Source organism: Rhinatrema bivittatum, chromosome 10, assembly GCF_901001135.1.
Source record: "Rhinatrema bivittatum chromosome 10, aRhiBiv1.1, whole genome shotgun sequence".
Lineage (NCBI taxonomy): Eukaryota > Metazoa > Chordata > Amphibia > Gymnophiona > Rhinatrematidae > Rhinatrema > Rhinatrema bivittatum.
In genome coordinates, this window is record NC_042624.1 from 58,988,667 (window position 1) to 59,008,229 (window position 19,563).

The window sequence follows — 19,563 nt, forward strand, 5'->3', positions numbered from 1 at the left end:
TCTCTCCCCTCTCTCTCTTGCAACTTTTTTTTTTTTTTCGCTTTTTTCGCTTTTGTTGCTTCGGGAGGAGGGGAGAGAGGGCTGACAATCCTGAGCGTCGGAGAACTGTCCACTTCCTGGTACCTGTCATTTCAAATGTCATTTGAAATGACATTTGAAATGACAGATACCAGCGCGTCCGTGAAGCGTTAGGCCCGCGCAACCCGTTTTACTGTATAGAGCGCTATAGCGCTCTATACAGTAAAACGGGATGCACGGGCCTAACGCTTCACGGACGCTTCTTAGACGCAGCTTGCATTTGCAAGCTATTTACAACCAGGATCAAGCGGTAGGTGAGCTGCACTGTGCGTGCGGCAACCGCGGATGCGCCGGGCACTAACGCAGCTCTTCCTACCGCTAATAGACAGGATTGACCTGTCTATTAGCCACATTAGGTAAAAGAGAGAGCAACATGTACAATAGTTGTGAGGAATTTAGTGGTATGATGAAGCTCTGGTGACTTTTAAACTCTGGTTGTTTGAAAAATGTTAAGCAGGTTTTTGTTTCCACGCCTTGGATTTAAAAGGCGTGTCACATTGTTAGAATTTGAAAAAAAAGTCAAAAGCAAGGCAGCCTTCAGGAAATTGACCAAAGGAATATCCTGATTGTTTTGTAATATGTGATTTATTTGTAAAGATTTCTTTTAAAACCATTGCAAGATTTTAGTCTTTAACATTTTTCTTTTTCCAATTTTTAGGAAATCCGTAGTATACCAAAAGCTATTGATCGCATTTGCAGTATATGTAAACTCACAGCTCGCAAGCATAAAATGGATGCAGAGAGAACATTTTCTAAGCAAATGAACACATTTGTTAATGGCAATTTCTTTGTTCAAGTAGTTTCAAGGTAGGTTTTAAACACAATGAGGCAGATATTGAAAAGGAACTTAGCCAGTTAAGTCAGACTTAGCTATGTAGCAGCCACTGAATATTCAGCTGTAAGTTCTTAGCCAGCTCACTCAAGGGCGGGTAATGAGGCTGTGCTGCTTAGCCAGATAAGCTATCCAGCTAAGTAGTGATATTCAGCCTTAGCCAGTTAAGATACCCAGCTAAGTAAGAGCAGGTCTAATTTAGCCAGGTAATATTTATCTGGCTAACTAATGGTTTAGCCAGGGCTATTCAGCATAGTGATGCTGCTGAGTATCCCATGTAAGTTAGCCGAATAAGTCCAGTTGGCTAACTTAGATAAAAAGCTATGTTTTGAATATGTTTCTCCCCCCCCCATTTTTAGGTGCATTTCACAACAAAGAAAAAAAGAAGAGAGTGGCTATTGCTGAGGGTGTGTCTGTCTCTCCATCCACTTAGGTTTATCTGGGAATGTGGGGCTGGGCATGTCACTTGGCATTCGATAGAAGAGAGAGAACCACATTGGGAGGAGCAATGGGAGTTGAAGGAGAAGTGATACTGCTTTCCCCGCTGTTCTTGAACTTGGAGTAACGGCAGGAGTTTTGCACCACTGCAAATTTCTGTCAATGCTTCTGAGATTTTGGTGGCAGGGAAGGGATAGGAAAGGTGCCTAAATGATGCATGCTGCTTTACACTGTTTCAAGCAGGTGCAGGTTAAATTATTTTTTGTTTTTTCCTTTGTCCTGCTCTTTGTTCATTTGTTTTCTTTTGTTCACAGAATTAAACCAGACTGGGTTTTGACGAAGAGCAATATGAAAGAAGTAGTGGATCCTCTTAGTGCTATTCAGATGGTGATGGATACACTTAATATTGCTTACTGAATGTAAATAACATTTGAAAAATAGCATGTACAGGTTTTCATTTAGTTGATTTACAGAGAATATGGTTTGTAATCAAAATTGCTATAAAGCTATGGTGTTATAAAGTTATGTTTGTAGTAGTTGAACTTCAGTTGTCTTGGCCATCTACAGGCAGATTTTTCCTGTATGTTATGCCATCACTAATTTTGAGAAGCTAAATTTAATTAAATGTGCAGTTTTTGGTTTGTTGGGGGGATGACAATGGCGGGGGATACTTTAACTGCTTAGCCTCTTAAAATCTTATCCTAAAAAAGATAGTATTTTAGTTCTGATTACTCTGGACTGTATTTTAAATATGGGTGTGAAGAAACATGCCCCATCTAACACAATGGTGCTCTTTTCTTAAGGGGCGGGGGGCGGGGGTGGTAACTGCTCATTACCTGCTATTTTGCCCTTTGTCTTTCTTTAGTTTTCTGCACTGTCACCTGGAGGTCCCAAAGTCCAATATGATGTGTTAGACACGAGGAAACCAAAATACTGCCATCAAATTGAACAAAGCCAAAAAAGAAATGGTGTATAAATATGGAATAGGATCTCTCATGTATCATATAGAATGTTCCACATTACCATAATATTTAATCATAGGTCTATAAAACAGATTTTTTTTGTATTTATATAATTTGCAAATAAAAGATGGATGAAAGTCTATTATACTTTCTGAGAATATTTTTTAGTCTGTATGTTTGCATCCATCTAGATTTTCCAGAGGTATACAAGAATACCCATCCAAATGCAATTCAATATGTAGTTAAAGCTCTCAGGAAAAAATGGAAGAAAACAAGAGCAACTGGAAAAGCACCAGGCGCGAACAAAAGTACGCTGGATTTTATAAGATACCCGTGTAGCCGAGCGTATCTTATAAAATCCGGGGTCGGCGCGCGCAAGGGGGTACACATTTGTGCAACCTGCGCGCGCCGAGCCCCAGCGCGAGCTGCATGTTCCCTCCGAGGCCGCTCCGATTTCGGAGCAGCCTTGGAGGGAACTTTTCTTCACCCTCCCTCCACCTTCCCCTCCCTTCCCCTACCTAACCCACCCCCCCGGCCCTATCTAAACCCCACCCCCTTAACTTTGTGCGCGTCGCTGGCAGCCCCGCTCCGTCCTCCGGTCCCGGGGGCTGGTCCGGAGGCCTCGACCATGCCCCCGGGCCGGTGCCACGCCCCGGTCCCGCCCCTGAAACGCTGTGTCACCCGGCCCCGCCCCAGACACGCCCCCTTCAAAAAACCCCGGGACCTACGCGCGTCCCGGGGTTCTGTGCGCACCGGCGGCCTATGCAAAATAGGCGCGCCGGCGAGCAGGGCTTTTAAAATCCACCCCTTTTAGTTCAGAGCCAACTGATATTTATTTTAGGTGTAACACTTCTGCATGGCAGTAATCTGCACGGAGTGCCAGTTTCTACCCTCAACAGTAGGCAAGGCAGTAAGCTGCAAGGATAGGCAGTCACTACCAAAAGCAACTTGCTGGGCAGACTGGATGGACTTTTGGTCTTTATTTGCCATCATTCACTGTGTGTGTTTGATACTAACTGATGTTAAGCCAGCCTAGTACGTCATCCTTTAATCACACATATTCGCCCTTGTTAGAAATATAGAACATGATGGCAGATAAAAGCCATATAGCACATCCACATCACTGGTATTAATTTATTTTAAAATTCTTATATTCCACCTGTAAAAAAAAAAAAAAAAAAAATCATTCTAAACTAATTACTACAGCACATCACAATAAAAGATTAAAATAATATAACACAAATTTCACAGTTAACCATTCTACACTGCAAACAACATGAACAGTAAAGGATAATTAGTCTAACATGGTTTATCTGACATTTAAATGATATAAAATAGTCTAAGCTCATTTAAAGCGAGCAAATTGTCTACATATTTCTTTAAGTGAATAATTTTATTGGAGCAGTATAAAATATAGAATGGTTTTATATACGGTTGATATTTAAGTTTGTGGTTTACAGGGGAAAGTCCCTATGTCTAACTCAAAGCCAGCTTGCACATTTCAAATGTATTGCAAGAAAACTACCCAGCTTAAAGTAGTAATTAAACCAGTTTTTCTTACGCCATCCATAAGAACATAAGAAAATGCCATACTGGGTCAGACCAAGGGTCCATCAAGCCTAGCAGTGGCCAATCCAAGAACTTATCCAATCCTTTTTTAAACACAGCTATACTAACTGCACTAACCTCATTCTCTGGCAACAAATTCCAAAGTTTAATTGTGCGTTGAGGAATAACGAAGATGTTATGTGAGATGGTCTGAGACTTGCTCCCCATCCACTCCATTGGGTCATCTTTCTGGAGAATCAAGAGCCTGTCTTAGCATGGAGAGCAACTTGCTGAACCTCTGGCGGACAAATGACAGGTTACCACTACCATCTCATGGTGGCAGATTCAGAACTTAGATGTCTCTGTAAGCTATGCAAGCAAGAAACAGAAGTGAAGATCGGCTTGGCTTGCCAGGGCTTAGGCAAACATAAGATTGGCAAACACTCCAAAGTTAATTGAGCAGGACAGGACTGATCTGAGAGCCCAGTCTTGAAGCTTAAGCTTCATGAAAGGTCTTGGTGCAAAGTTCATGGGTGTGACGTTTGCATGAATGGCAGTGAGCAATGCAGTAATAATGCAATAGCAGCAGTGTGGTCCCAAATCTGTAAGTGCAAAGTATTTTTCTTTCCTCACAATGCACTGGTATAGAATTGGTGGGCTTCCGATGTGGCTTCTTAGACGATATGTATATGCATATTCTCACAGAGATGATGGTGAGAATCAGAAGACATCTGGTGATCAATGCTGGGTCTATGACTGGATACAATATTCAAGCTAGCAATGATTAAAACAGGTAGACTGTGTCAGGCAATTACGATTTTAAGATGAACTAGTTTTTCACCTGGGTCACTTGTTATAGTGCTCTGTATTTCCACTTTTAAAAAAATAGATATTTTCATTCAAATTTTGTTTGAAAATCAACAGAGTTATAGTATATTTGCTTAGTTCATGAATACAAAGTTTGTCAGTGCACAAACTCGGCAAGTTTTTGTCTGGTAATACCAGCTAAATTGTAAGGTGAAGACAGATTACTTGATATGAAGAGCACTAGCAGCTTCTCAGTGTAGTTCACAGGCATTTATATTAAAACTGCAGAGGCCATCACAGTTTGGGGAGATTTTCTTCCTTCTGATTTTTCCGATAATGGTCCATCTCATCGGGAAGTGGGACCGAGGGCGACACAACAAGGGTGTCCCCTCCTTTGATTCAAGTGCCACGTCATCAGGGGACACTAACTTTCATGACTTCAATTTCGAGCCTGGAATGGACCCGTTCTCCTTTTCCTGGGTGGAATTCTTCCAGGGATTGCAGACATTTCTACAGGGCTGATCTTCTGAATTGGCGTCTCTGCCTGTCCCCTCGGTCAATCGCCGTGGCTCGAATGCAGGTGGATCAAGATGATACCAATGATGATGGTGGCTCTTCTGGAAAGGAAAGGGACATTCCCTCAGATTTTGAGCCATTTAGAACTCTTCTCAGTTTCTTTCATAGGGATGAGTTACCAAGCTTGATCTCTGACCTTGAAGACCCTCGGAGTGGCTGGTGCTGACTCCTTGGGAATGCAGAAGAAGGATCCTATTTTGGTCATCTTACGCAAGGCTGCTTGCTTCTTTCCCCTCCTGGATGCAATTCAGGAGGAGTTTGATCTGGAATGGAATGCGCCAGAGGCTTCCTTTAAAGGAGGATGTGTCTTGGCGAGATTATACCCCTTGGATCCGCAGGCTGGAGAGCAGTTGCATTTCCCTAAGGTGGATGCCTTGGTGTGATCTGTCATGAAACGTCTGTGTCAAGAATCTGGTAGCACCATGTCTGAGTTTGACCTATGGTAGAACCGGGGGCTTTTGCCTTAGCTGATATGGGCTATAATTTGGTTCGCACAGCTGCCAGAGAAGCTGCTTCAGTTATTGTGGCCAGGCGGCATCTGCTGGAAGATACTATTTCGAAGTCCAATCTTACCAAGCTGCCCTTCAAGGACTCATTTTTGTTTGACAGTGAATTGGAAAAAATGGCAAGTAAATGGGGAGAGACCCCGGGTCCCTCAATTGCCTGAGGACAAGAAACCCATTGCTCGATCTTTTAGGCAAGTGGCCACTCTCAAGACTATCTGCATTTTTTGCCTTATAAAGAAGGTTCTTCTCAGAGGTCCCATCCCTTCCGCCGGTCTTAGTCCTTTTTCCCCCGAGGGACCCTCGAAAGGATGTGTATCTGGAGGTGGAGCCCCTCGGTCTTCCCAATGGAGGCTTGGAAAAATAACATGCAGAGTCAGATATTTGAAAATACAGAGGCAGAAATATCATTATTCTTATGGGTAACAGAAAAAACTGGTTTGGACTCACCAGCAAGGCTAAAGGTCCTGTTCCTGCTCTCATAGGCAGGTGTTGGCTTTCGCATTTTGTCAGAGTTTCTGGGGTTTAGGAAACCCACCTGGAGAGCTGCACAGGGACTGCAAGGCACAACTCTGGATAAGACGAGCTGTTCTGGGGGCCAGTAAGTCTCTACAGCGGTATTACACTATAGTGAGTCCGTACAGGCTGAAACCAGACTAGGCAAGGCTGAACAAGCATGGCTGAAACAGACAAGGTTGGTAGAAGAGGCTGAACTGGTGAAGCTTGTATGAAGCAGGCAGGACGTGGCAGGCTGGATTGGGAATGGCTAGGCTGGATTCTGAGCAGGACCTGGAACTAGAAAGGCACTTGACTGAGGCAAGGTAAGGACGGGACTTGGGTACAGGCAGGACTGGATAGGATACTGAAACAGACGGACTAACAGGGCACAAGACTAAGGACAAAACCAAATAAGGCAGATTAGGGCAGGAGTTAGACAAGGAAACAGGTTTAACTCCAAACAGAAGCCTGAAGGCAACAAGGGCAGTAGGCCCATAGACCGCTAGCCATTAAATCCTGTAGAGGCCACAAGGCAGGGGTACTAAACAGAGTAGGCCAGAAGGCTTCAATGCAGGATACAAGGCAGAACAGGCCCAAAAGGCCTCAATGTAGAGTAGGGAGGCCCAAAGGCCACTGAGCAAGAAGAGGAACAGGGGCCAGGACAAGGAGCCAAGAATGTCACCATGCAAAGGCAAGGATACAATGGCAAGGCAGGTTTACATAGGGCTGAGATTTGCATTTGGCACAGGCAGCTTGGCAAGCTAACCTCACTGGAGGCCTCTGCTGATGGAAGACGTCATTGCAAGTGGAAGCAGGGTAGGATGAGGTTGCATAGCAGGTGAAATCCTAACACAATTCAAGGTCAACATTGGAGAGCACCCTACCTCTGGCTTCAGCATCAATAGAAAACATCATACTGAATGTGCATCCAGCAATGTTATTGATATCCAATGCATTTACCCTCTGATGTTTGTTTATTTATGTATTTGATGGTTTTATATACCGTTTTACCCAACATTAAATGCTGAACCAAGACGGTTTACAATACTTCCAAAAAAGAAAAATTAAATTCAAAAGAATAAAACTTCAATAAAAATAAAAGCAAGAATAAAAAATACAATAAATATTATCAATACGTAAAAATTAAGTGACATGGGATAAGAAACATCTGGCTATTATTTTTAAAAAACTTAAAGAACAGAAAATAAGCAAAGTATGATATATTCAGTATCACTGATCTACAGTATGAATTAAATCTAAGACAGCTCCGTGTCCTGGCCCCTGTTCCTCTTCTTGCTCAGTGGCCTTTGGGCCTCCCTACTCTGCATTGAGGCCTTTTGGGCCTGTTCTGCCTTGTATCCTTGAGATGTTGTGGACAGACGGACCCAGCGTAAGATCAGTCACAGCTTATTGAACATCATAGCTGACCACACACACAGAAAATGCAAGCATCTGTTATCAAATACTATTTCTTGGCAAATCCCTCATTTGAACAATTACAGCGGAGTATTATTGATCAAATAACTCCATCCCTGAGAGGAGAAGATACATCTATTTTTAATAGGTTAGAGCACAGATGGATCTTTGGACTCAGTAGTCCTATTTTGCCCCATGGGCTATAGTTTTTCATTTAGGTTTGTGTTTTGGGGGTTTTTTTTACATTCCAATATGGCTTCTCAATTGAGTATTCTAGTACTGTATTCTGCCTGGTTTATTTTTCCCCGTTGTTAACAGTTCAAAATGTCTTCCCTTGCCTAGTGGTTTGTTTCCTTGCATACAAAGCGTCAGGCAGGAGCATCTTGCTTCTTGGTACACTGTGTTGCAGCTTTCTCAAGTCTTGGTTCACGTAAGTCCTGTCACCCTTTATGCAGATTTTCCAAACTTTGAAATACTGCAAGTGTCAGGTGCTTTTTGTATTCAAGTGACAATGTTTTCAGATAAGTGACCTTGTTTAGTTTTATTTATTTATTTATTTATTTAAAGTTTCTTTTATACCGATGACCGTTTACAGATCGCATCGGTTTACAGTTAAAAAGGAACAAATGGGCAGAACCCTTACATATAACATTGAAAAAACAGGTTAACTTTTGGGCAGGGCCCTTACATGTAACTGAGAACAAGGTGGTTAAAAGTGGGATAGGGTATAGAGCTGACTATGCCGCGAGCGTCCGTGATATCAATAAATAGATACAGCAAAATCAGTAAAATCACAACTATTTACAAAAGCTAATTACATAATTAGCCGAGTCAAAGTACAAAATCGATGGGCATGAGACATATTCCGAGAAATAGATTCCTAGTCATGTAGCAAATTCTTAGTTACTCAATTTTTAGTTAAACAGTGGGGGTTTATGTAATGGCAGGTGATGTGTGGTAAGCTTGCTGGAAGAGCCATGTTTTTCAGTTTTTCTTGAAAAGTGGGTGTGTATGTTTCCAGGCGTATATCGGGAGGCAGGGAGTTCCATATGGAGGGGCCAGCGAGAGAGAAAGCTCTGCTTATGGTAGATGATAATTTGAAAGATTTGATGGGTTGGGCACGTAGGGTTCCTTGGAGGGCTGTACGTGTGGGTCTATTCGAGGTACGGGGGGAGGAGTGGGGGGTTAATCCAATTGAGGTTAGAGTTCAACAGACTTTTGTGGATGATGGAAAGGGCTTTATAGAGAATTCGGGAGTGTATAGGGAGCCAATGAAGTTCGATAAGTGTGGGGGTGATGTGATCTCTTTTTTTGAATTTGATAGTATCCTAGCGGCAGCGTTTTGTAGTAGTTGTAAGGGTTTGGTATAGGTGGCGGGAATGCCTAGAAAGAGTGCATTACAATAGTCTACCTTAGATAAAATGATAGACTGGAGTACAGTGCGGAAATCAGAAAAGTGTAGCAGTGGTCTGAGTTTTTTTATGGTTTGGAGCTTGAAATAGCATTCCTTGATGATAGATTTGATGAAGGGTTTGAAAGTAAGATGGTTATCAATAAGGACACCAAGGTTGCGAACGTGTGATGGGAAAGATGTGGATGAGTATGCAGGTGGGATGTCTGGGAGCGGTGGCCTATTAGATATGATTAAGAGTTCAGTCTTGCTGGGATTTAGAGCTAGTTGCATGCCATTTAGTAATTTGTTGATAGAGGAAAGACAGGCTTCCCAGTTAAGCAGAGCAGTATGGAGAGAGTCAGAGAATGGGAAGATGAGTTGCACATCGTCGGCATAAATGAAATGCTTGATGTGGAGGTTAGTGAGGAGGGTAGTGAGGGGAAGCATGTAAATATTAAATAGGGTAGAGGAGAGGGAGGAACCTTGGGGAACACCTTGGGGAAGATTAATGGGGTCAGATTCATTGTTATCTACTAATACAGTGAAAAGGCGATCCTGGAGATATGATCGTATCCAGGATAGGGCATTGCCAGTGATCCCGATACTCCTGAGTATGTTGAGGAGGACATCGTGATTGACTGTGTCGAATGCCGCCGAGATGTCAAGCATGGCAATAAGATAAGAGGTACCTGAGTCGGTTCCTTTAATGAGGGTATCGTGTAGGGAGAGCAGCAGGGTTTCAGTACTTAAGTGCTTTCTGAAACCGTGTTGTGTAGATGGGAGAATGTTGTTTTGTTCCAGGTGATCGGAGAGACGGGAGTTGACAACTTTTTCAATAACTTTAGCTAGGAGGGGTAGGTTGGAGACGGGTCTGTAATTGGATAAGGTGTCTGGGTCAAGATTGGGTTTTTTGAGTAGGGGTTTTACTACTGCTTGTTTAAGAACTTTAGGGACTGTGCCATGCTCTAGGGAACAGTTAAGGATATTTGAGAGGGGTTTGGCAATCACCTCGGGGATAGCTAGCAGGAGTTTTGTGGGGATGGTTTCGGAGGGATGAGATGATGGTTTTAATTTTTTAAGGATGTTTTGTACTTCAAGGGAGGATGAAGAGTCAAAAGATGAGAGGGAGACTGGAGAGTTGATGGTGGGCAGATAGATATTGCTGTTATTCTGTGAAAATTGTGCAGTGATGGAAGAGACCTTGTTTTTGAAAAATTGGGCTAATTCATTGCAACGATTTTTAGAGGGATTAGCAGGTAGTTGTTTGAGGGTAGGAGAAGTGAGGTCCGCAACCATGGTGAATAGGGCCTTAGGGTTATATTGCATACCACGTATTTTTTTAGCATAGTAATTACGTTTAATCTGAAGGATGGAATTTCTATATTCATGCATTTGTTGGTAGTATAATGTTTAGTTGCGGGGGATTGGTATTGCGCCATGACCTCTCAGCTGTTCTGAGTTGGGTTTTAAGATTCCTAAGTTCAGGCGTATACCAGGGTTTTCTGTTTCTACGGTTTGGGTTGATAGTTTTTATTGTGAGGGGGCAGTGTTTGTCAGCAATGCTGAGGGTGAGGTTGAGCCAGGTAGAGATGGCATTGTCTGGGGATGAGACGTCAATGTGACTGTCTATGTCAGCGCATGCTTGTGAGATGGTATCTATAGCGCATGGTTTGCGGAAGTTAAATGAAATGGGCTGATGGGGCGTGGTGGGGGAGATTTGCGGGAGTGAGAGTTTAGTCTGAATAAGGTAGTGGTCAGACCAGGGTACTGTAGTGCATGAAGGGGGATTGCTTATGTTGATGGGGGAATTGACAAAGATAAGATCAAGTGTGTGGCCAGCTTTGTGTGTGGGAGAGTTCACTATTTGTTGGAAGCCCATTGCTTCAAGGGAGGAGAGGAATGCTTCACATGCTGGGGATTGCGGGGAGGTATCCACGTGTAAGTTGAAGTCTCCTAGGAGAATTGTGGGTATGTCAGGGGATAGTGAGTTTGCAATAAATTCGATAAGAGGGGATGAATCTTTCTCCAGGAGACCTGGGGGTGTATAAATGAGACACAGTTGGAGTGACTTCGATTTGAAAAAGCCAATTTCGTACTGGTTTGGAATATCACATTTCTGGGATAGTAGTTGAAATTCCTTTTTTACAGCCAAGAGTATGCCGCCACCTCTTTTCTTTTTCCGAGGGATAGAGAAAACATCGTAGATTTCTAAAGGTAGCTGGTTGATGAGGGGAGTGTCATGTTGTTTGAACCATGTTTCTGTGACAGCACATATTTCTGGTTTAGAGTCTGTAAGAATATCGTGTAAGAGATGGGTTTTCTTTTGGAGTGATTGTGCGTTAAATAGGATAATGGAAATGAGTGATAGACTGATGGCTTGAGTGCGTGTGAGGGTGTGTATTGGGATAAGCCTTCTTTTGCTGAGCGTGGTCTTGCGGTGTGTGGCCTGATGAGAGAAAGTAAATGGATAAAATGGGATGTGTTGCAGGTGGCAGGCTAGGGAAAAGTTTCCAATTAAAGGGGGCATTGTTGATCTGTGGTGTATTGAAAAACTAGAGTTGGATGAGACAGTTGTAAGGCAGAAACTACCGAGAGCTAGTATCATGCACTTTACAGGCAAAACACCATTCTAGTATAGTTCCAGGCAGACTGATAAATAAAGCATGTTGTACATCCGTTATACAGTGATGACAGAATATATCTCGTTTTAGGGTATCTGGATGAGCAAAGAATGTGAAAACTTGATATTGCTAACGTACATATGCATTACAATCTAGCAAAAAGGCATGAGAGTGGTTTGTTCCTGAGTAAATCCTGATAAGGCACAGAAAACGCATTAATCCAACTAACGTGTTGGGAAAGAGAGAAAAAATGGTACTGAGTGCTAGAGAGACTTCAAATATTAAGCAACAGACTCATGAGGCACATTGAATTATTGTCGTTTAGGAGTTCAGATTACCAGTGGCTCACTGACAGGTTTTACATACTTTGCTAGGCTTACTGTTAGATGTTGTTTATTGTTTTATAAGGATATAAAATATGCTCAAAAAATTATTGCTGATTGTGCATTGACTGATGATTAGAATCAAGCACCCTTAAATGCAGAGCAGTTTTCACTTTTAGCATTAGGCATTTATTTGATAGTCACTCACTAAGAAAATGTCACAGTGATTTGATTGTGTGTGATCTCTTTTGTCTTGTCTTCTGATGTTCTTCCACACCTGAAATGTTTTGTTGCATTTCAAGTTTATTCATTTGAAATTGCTTGCAGTGATGTCCATTCATAAACTAGAGGGAGCTAATTTTCCACTCTAGGACAAAAAATTGCTATCCTTGGTCCTTTACCATAACATATTAGCTGCTCAGGATAAAAGTGAAGCCAGAATAAAAGGAAAAGTAATTTTCTGCCCTTATGAATATTGCTTTTGGTAAGAGATGTTAGGAGTCTTCACAACATTTTACATGAGAAAATTTGTTCTGAAAAGTATCTTGGCACTCTCGGAGCTTTTACAGAGAAAGCAAGCCAGCTAGTTTAATCAAAGAAAATTATTTCACTCAGTGCATAGTTAAGCTCTGGAATTCATTGCCAGAGGATGTGATTACAGCAGTTAGAGTAACTGGGTTTAAAAAAATTTTGGATGAGGGATCACGTGATATGGGCCCGGTGAGCTGCACGCTGATCGAGTTCCGGCCACCACCCGTTCCAACTATCCACTTTTCGCCCTCCCGCCAACCTAAATATATCACCATGGAGTACTGCCATCTTCTAAGAAACCCCACGAGCTTGAAGAAGTGGAATTGCGGCTCGCATGGCTTCCTGAACTGTGAAAAAGGACAAAGAGAAGGCTAAAGCCCCGGAAACTAAAATGGCTGCCGCACTCCCTGACATGCAATCTCAACCTGAACATAAGAAAATGCCATACTGGGTCAGACCAAGGGTCCATCAAGCCCAGCATCCTGTTTCCAACAGTGGCCAATCCAGGCCATAAGAACCTGGCAAGTACCCAAAAACTAAGTCTATTCCATGTAACCATCACACACAGTGATAAATGCCCTCGACATGTGTTTACATCAAATCTCCAAGCAAATAGGGGGAGGTAAGGACATCGCTTAACGCTTTTGATACCAGGGTCGAGTGGGTTGAAGGCTGTGTGGCGCTGGTAAAGGATGACATCGGGGGCTGAGCTGGAAAAGACCGCACAAGCCAGAGAAGGAAAAATTGATGATGTAGAAAACCGCTGCAGACAAAATAAAATGCAGTTTGTCGGTTTTTCTGAAAATATCATCGAACCAGATCTCATGCGTGTCCTTGAAACTTGGTTGGCAGCCATTGTTCCTACGTTAGAGGTGTCACTTTTAGGCCTCATTGAGCGGGCGCACAGAATGGGCCGGAAACTAGAGGGAGTACTGAAGCAGAGGCCTCCCCATAGCTATTTCTCGCTTTCTCAACTTCTCACACAAAGCTCTAGTTCTGCAACATTACCGAAAGTCAAGAGGATTTACCTATGACAAAGATTTTGATATTTCAAGATTTTTCGACACGTGTTTCCATCCAGCGCCAAGGAGTTTACTACAGTGTGCTCGGAGCTAGTAGCAAAAAAGATTCGTTTTGCTCTGATGTATCCGGCAAAATTGAGGATCTCCCATCAAGGAACAATTCGGCTGTTTGATTCTGCCAGTGCCGCGTGGGAGTATGTTAAGGAACTTTCGGCGAGTGAACAGATTGATTCCACCTGACTTCCAGGACTTTGATTCCTACCATGTAATACCGAAGCCACAGATTAGCTTTTTCACCTTCTGTCTTGGAATGATACTAGAAATTTCAAAGATTAGACCTTGAAACCTGCCAGATGCCCAGAATAGCACTGACTGGTCCAGTTATACTGGTTTTTCATTTTTTGCGTTTCGGGAGGCTATTGTTACATTGCTACAGAGGAGGCGAGGTGGTAGCCGAGCACATCGACCACTGACGTGATCCATATCCAAATTCAGGGACGTTCTAATCTCTGAGACTGGGGTTATGGTCCCTGTGATCATAATCAGCTGGCTAATGTTCTTTACGGTCTTCGGTTTGTTGCAGGGAAGGGGTAACAGGTTGGGGAGGAGGGGGAAACAGGGAGGGTAGACCTAAAGGGGTAACATGTTTGTTAAAAATGCTATGTGGGAGGATCTCTAGCTTTTACTTTGTCCTTAAACTGTCCTTGAGTCTAAGAATCATACTATATATAAAAGCCTGCTTAAGCTGACACTGCAGCTTGGGATGTCATATATCTCCTGTTCTACAAATTTTGTGATACTATCTCTAGAGCCATGAGAATTTAACGTGGGATGTTGCGGGCCTGGGTACACCCATGAAAAGGGAAAAAGTTCTATCTAGACTAAACTCCATGCCAAAGTTGTCTTCCTTCAAGAAACACACCTAACAAAAGAGGAGGCACTCAAACTGAAGAAAAAAATGGGTCTCCCAAATATTTTTTGCCGAGGGGGTCCTCAAAAAGCCGTGGAGTTGCGATTCTTATTCACAAATCCATAGCTTTCCCTGTTCTAAAGACTGTTGTAGATACTCATGGGAGATATATTGTACTTCTTGTAAATGTCATGGGATCCCTAGTTATTTTAACTTCAGTATACGCCCCAAACTCATATGACCACTCGTTTTTTGCTAATCTATTGTCACAACTTTCACAAATGGGAGATTATCCGATCATATTGGGAGGAGACCTAAACTTTATAATAGATCCCATACTGGATAGACAACCCCCACTGAGGAGGGCACCAAATAAGTGAGAATAAAGGCCCAAATTTTTTATGTAAACATCTTAAGCTGTTGGATCTGTGGAGAACATTACACCCTGGGGAAAGGGACTTTACTCACCTGGCGAGGGCCCATCCCTCTCACTCCTGGATAGACTATATATTAGTTTCATAATCCATATTTTCCTGATTTCAAAAGGCCACAATTGAAGCTCTGACTATCTTAGATCACTGTCCGATTATGGGAGTGATCGGTTCTAATGACTCCCAGGCGCAGGGCCAATGGAGACTACCAGGTCACTTATCTTCTGACCCAGAGTTTCCCTCTCTTTTGAGAAGGAAATGGCGAGATTATCTGGAATTTAATGCACAACATAGCAATCAGCCTATCCTTTTGTGGGAAACAGCAAAAACGGTTCTTGGGGGAGACATTATAAGTTCTGCGAGTTATAAAAAGAAAAAGTTGGATGCAGAAATTATCTCCCTAGAGAAGCAGATGAAAAATTTAAAATGTAAAATAAATCTAAATGGCGATGGAGCTGATGTGCGTCTATTTAAAGCGGTCCAAATGGCTCTCAATACACTTCTACATAACAGGGCATCCCGATCTTTAAGATACCAACATTTTAGTCTGTTTCATTTTGGAAATAAAGCGGGGCGGCTACTTGCAAAACTGCTAAAATCCAAGGAACCTTCTAAATTTATTGTGAATCTTAAAGCCTCTCGAGTACAGTAAAATCAGCCTCAAATGATATAGCATACATTTTTTCAGAATATTATCATCAACTATACTCTGAGGAATATGTAGATGAAGGGGATATTGACACTTTTTTAGAGAGTCTATCTTTGCCTGAACTCGCGGATGATATACGGGCTAAGCTTAATCAAGAGATTCAGGTAGAAGAGGTTTCAGATGCTATTCACGCTCTCTCAGATAATAAAGCACCAGGACCGGATGGGCTGACCATCATATTTAACAAATCACTTTTGCCTGAGATTGCCCCTACATTGCACTCTCTATTCAAAACTGTGACCCTGGAGGGGTCCATGCCCTCTACTATGAGAGCCGCTACCATAGTGATCTTACTAAAGCCATGGAGCAACAGCATTGATGAGCTTGCGAGGTATGGAAGAGGCACTGCATAGAGAGAGAATGGAACATTTATTTATATTGGTGTAATATACAGACCTCCATCACAGTCAGAGGAGATGGATAGAGATTTAGTGGAGGATATTCACAGAATTGCTGTGAAAAGGGGAGGTGTTGCTACTAGGGAATTGTAATCTTCTAGATGTTGATTGGACCATCTCAACTGCACTATCTTCTAGAAGCAGGGAGATCCTGAATCTCTGCAAGGAAAACTGTTCTGTCAACTGGTAATGAAACCCATATAGGAGAGGGTGACACTGGACATGGTGCTTACCAATAGGGACAGTATTTCTGATTTGTAGTGGATGATCATCTGGGAACCAGTGACCACCAAATGGTGTGGTTCAATATTAGGAAGCAAGAGATGAAGATTCATTCTAAGGTGAGGATCCTAGCTTTCAGGAAAACTAGCTTTCTCAAAATGGAGTACCTCAAGGAGTTGCTAGCTGGATAGGAAACTCTAAGGGAAGTAGAAGGGGCAGTGGGCAAAGAAAAGAGATATAACGGCAACTAATCTTTTTGTTAGGAATATAAAAAAGGGAAGAGGTAATAGATGTTAAGGATTTCTAAAGGAGTAGCTGAAAAGGTAAGGGAGAAAAGGGTTAGCATTCATAAACTACAAGAGATAATAGAAAGGAAGACAGGTGACAGTATCTGGAAAAATTAAAAGAAGCTGGAAAAGTAGTCAGGAATGCAAAAATTCAAATAGAAGAAAAATAGAAAATACAATAAAACAGAGGGACAAGACTTCTTTTTAGATATGTTAGTGATAAAAGGAAGTGCAAAAATTGCATTGTGAGACACAAAGTTGAAGGGGAGGAATATGTATAGCCTGTTGAGGAAAAAGCAAAATTGCTTAACAAATATTTCATTTCGGTGTTCTCTGTGAAAGGGCCTAGAGCAGGACCACATAAAACAAACACAAATAAGATTGCAAATGAGGTAAACTTCCTTTGATTTTCAGAATAGTGTGTTCATGAGTAACTAACTAAACTTAAAAGTATATAAGGCAATTAGGCAGGATGGGATACATCCAAGGATACTAAGAGATGTCCTGGCAGCTCCACTGACTGACCTTTTCAATGCTTCTTTAGAGTCTGGAGAAGTTCAAGAGGACTGGAAAAGGGCGGATATGGTTCCTGTTCATAAATGTGGAAGTAAGTTGGAGACTGGAAACTACAGGCCAGTAGTCCGATCTCTGTGGTGAGCAAACTAATTGAATCACTGCTAAAACAGATGATGGTGCAATTTTTGGAATCCAGTGGATTGCAAGATCCAAAGTAGCATGGTTTTACTGAAGGTAAATCTTTGATTAGGTGGCCAGAAAGTTGGATCAAGAGAGAGCGCTAGATGTAGTGTATTTGGATTTCAGCAAGGCCTTTGACATAGTTTCGCACCCTTGGTATGGATCCTAGAGTGAATAGCTGAGTGGGAGACGATAAAAGGTAGTGATAAATGGAGTTTTCTCTGAGGAGATGGTTGTTAGTAGCAGTGTGCTTCAGGGGTCAATTCTTGGACCGGTTCTTTTCAACTTTTTTGTGAGCAACATAATGGAAAGGTTGTCAGGAAAGGTTTGTCTTTTGGCCATTAATGCCAATATCTGTAACGGAGTGGGCAGCCAGGAAGGAGTAGAAAACATGAAGAGGGATCTAGCAAAGCTCAAGGAATGGTCTAAGGTCTGGCAGATAAGATTTAATGTTTAAAAAATGCAGAGTAAATCATTTAGGATGAAAATACCCAAGGGAAAGGTACAGAACTGGAGGTAAAATTCTTCTAAGCACAAAGGACAAGCAGGATATGGGGGTAATTGTATCTGAGGATTTGATACAGGTCAAGCCTATTTGGTGGTGGTATTAAATCTTATCTGTGGCTTTCGAGACCATAGACCACGTGATATTGCTTAACAGATTAATGGAAATAGGAATTACTGGTACTGTACTAGGATGGTTTACTTCATTCTTAAAAGATCGTACATTTAAAGTCAAAATTGATGATACATCAAACTAAAAAATGATTACAACTGGTGTCCTGCAAGGTTCATCCTTATCAGCTATTCTTTTTAATCTATATATCTATTACCACTGTGTAAAATGCTATCTGGTTTAGGTCTTAATTTTTATGTATATGTGGATGATGTACAATTCATTGTACCGATAGAAAAATCAGTTGATTACACTGTTAAGACTTTGAATATCTACTTCACTGCCATTCCAGGAACTACTAACTCACCTTGAATTAGTTCTAAATACTTAACAAAAAAAACCCAGCAGTTATCTGTTTAGGCAGAAAAAATACTATTAACATCCCATTACAGATCACAATTGGGACAAGTAAGATTGAAATTACAGAGTATGCTAGAGATCTAGGAGTAGTAATAAATAGGAATTTATCTATGAAAAAACATATTGCTAGGATCACTAAAGCGAGATACAATAAACTGTGCCTACTAAAAAGATTAAAACCTTTATTCAAATGATTTCTGGACTATTTTACAAACAATGCTCTTTTCAGGCTTTAAGTACCGTAATGCCCTTTTGCTGGGTCTACCAACTAATACAGTAAGACCCATTCAGTTCTTACAAAATGCAACACATATATCAGGGTACAGGAGATATGATCATATCAAGATGGTATTAAAGATTTTACATTGGTTACTATCAAGCAAAGAGATCAGTAGAAGGTCTTGAGTATAATTCACAAGATAATATACAATAATAATTGAGTGGCTAAGGGCAGCGTTGCATTTTCACACTACACAGAGGAATCTGAGGTCTTCCATCAAAGGTTTTCTCACTATTCCATCAATTCAAAGTGCACATTTATCTGGTGAGAGAGAGCTTTATCCATTGTGGCCTCAAATTATGGAACATCTTACCCGAAAATTTGAGGCTACAGAAAGATCTTAAAATATTTAAAAGGAAGTTAAAACATGGCTATTTAGAGCTGCTTTTGAAACAGGCTAAGATCATGTTATGTCAAAGATTATATTATCAAAGAGCAGTATTTGTTTTGAATTTATGTACTTGTTTTAAATCGGTGAATACTTTTAAAATTGTATACCGCCACGATTGTGTTTTATATAGAGTGACTGTGCATAAAAATAAATAATTAAGGTGGCCAAACGTATATAAAGTGATGGTAAAAACCAGAAAGATGCTTGGCTTCACAGGGAGAGGTGATATTGCCCCTGTATAGGTCCCTGGTGAGACCTCACTTGGAACAGTGTGTACAATTTTGGAGACCGCTTCTTCAAAAGGATAGAGTTGTTCCAGAGGGTGGCTACTAAAATAGTCAGTAGTCTTCATTCTGAAACATATGAGGATAGACTATATACGTATGCCCTAGAGGAAAGGCAGGATAGGGAAGATAAGATATAAGACATTCAAATATCTCAAAGGTTTCCATGCACAGCAGGTGAGCCTTTTTCAGTGGAAAGGAGGCTCTAGAATAAGGGGTCATGAGATGAAGTTGAAAGGGGGTAGACAGGAGTAATCTGGAAATGGTGGAGAAAAAAAATATCTGAATTCAAGAAAGCATTGGTGTTTACTGAAGAGGATGTTGGGGAGGTACCCATACTGGAGAAGGTTTTCATGGGCAATGATTCAGAT

The 19,563-nt window shown here is 41.6% G+C and overlaps 1 protein-coding gene across 1 annotated transcript in view; it reads left to right on the plus strand.

The window, feature by feature from the left end:
* Positions 1-2,452, plus strand: part of ASPM (abnormal spindle microtubule assembly) — a 201,225-nt gene extending 198,773 nt beyond the window's left edge. Inside the window, 2 exon segments of the mRNA XM_029618399.1 lie at positions 737-885; positions 1,663-2,452. Coding sequence (XP_029474259.1) covers positions 737-885; positions 1,663-1,765 — 252 coding nt within the window. The 3' untranslated portion in view covers positions 1,766-2,452.
* Positions 2,453-19,563: the final 17,111 nt, after the last annotated feature.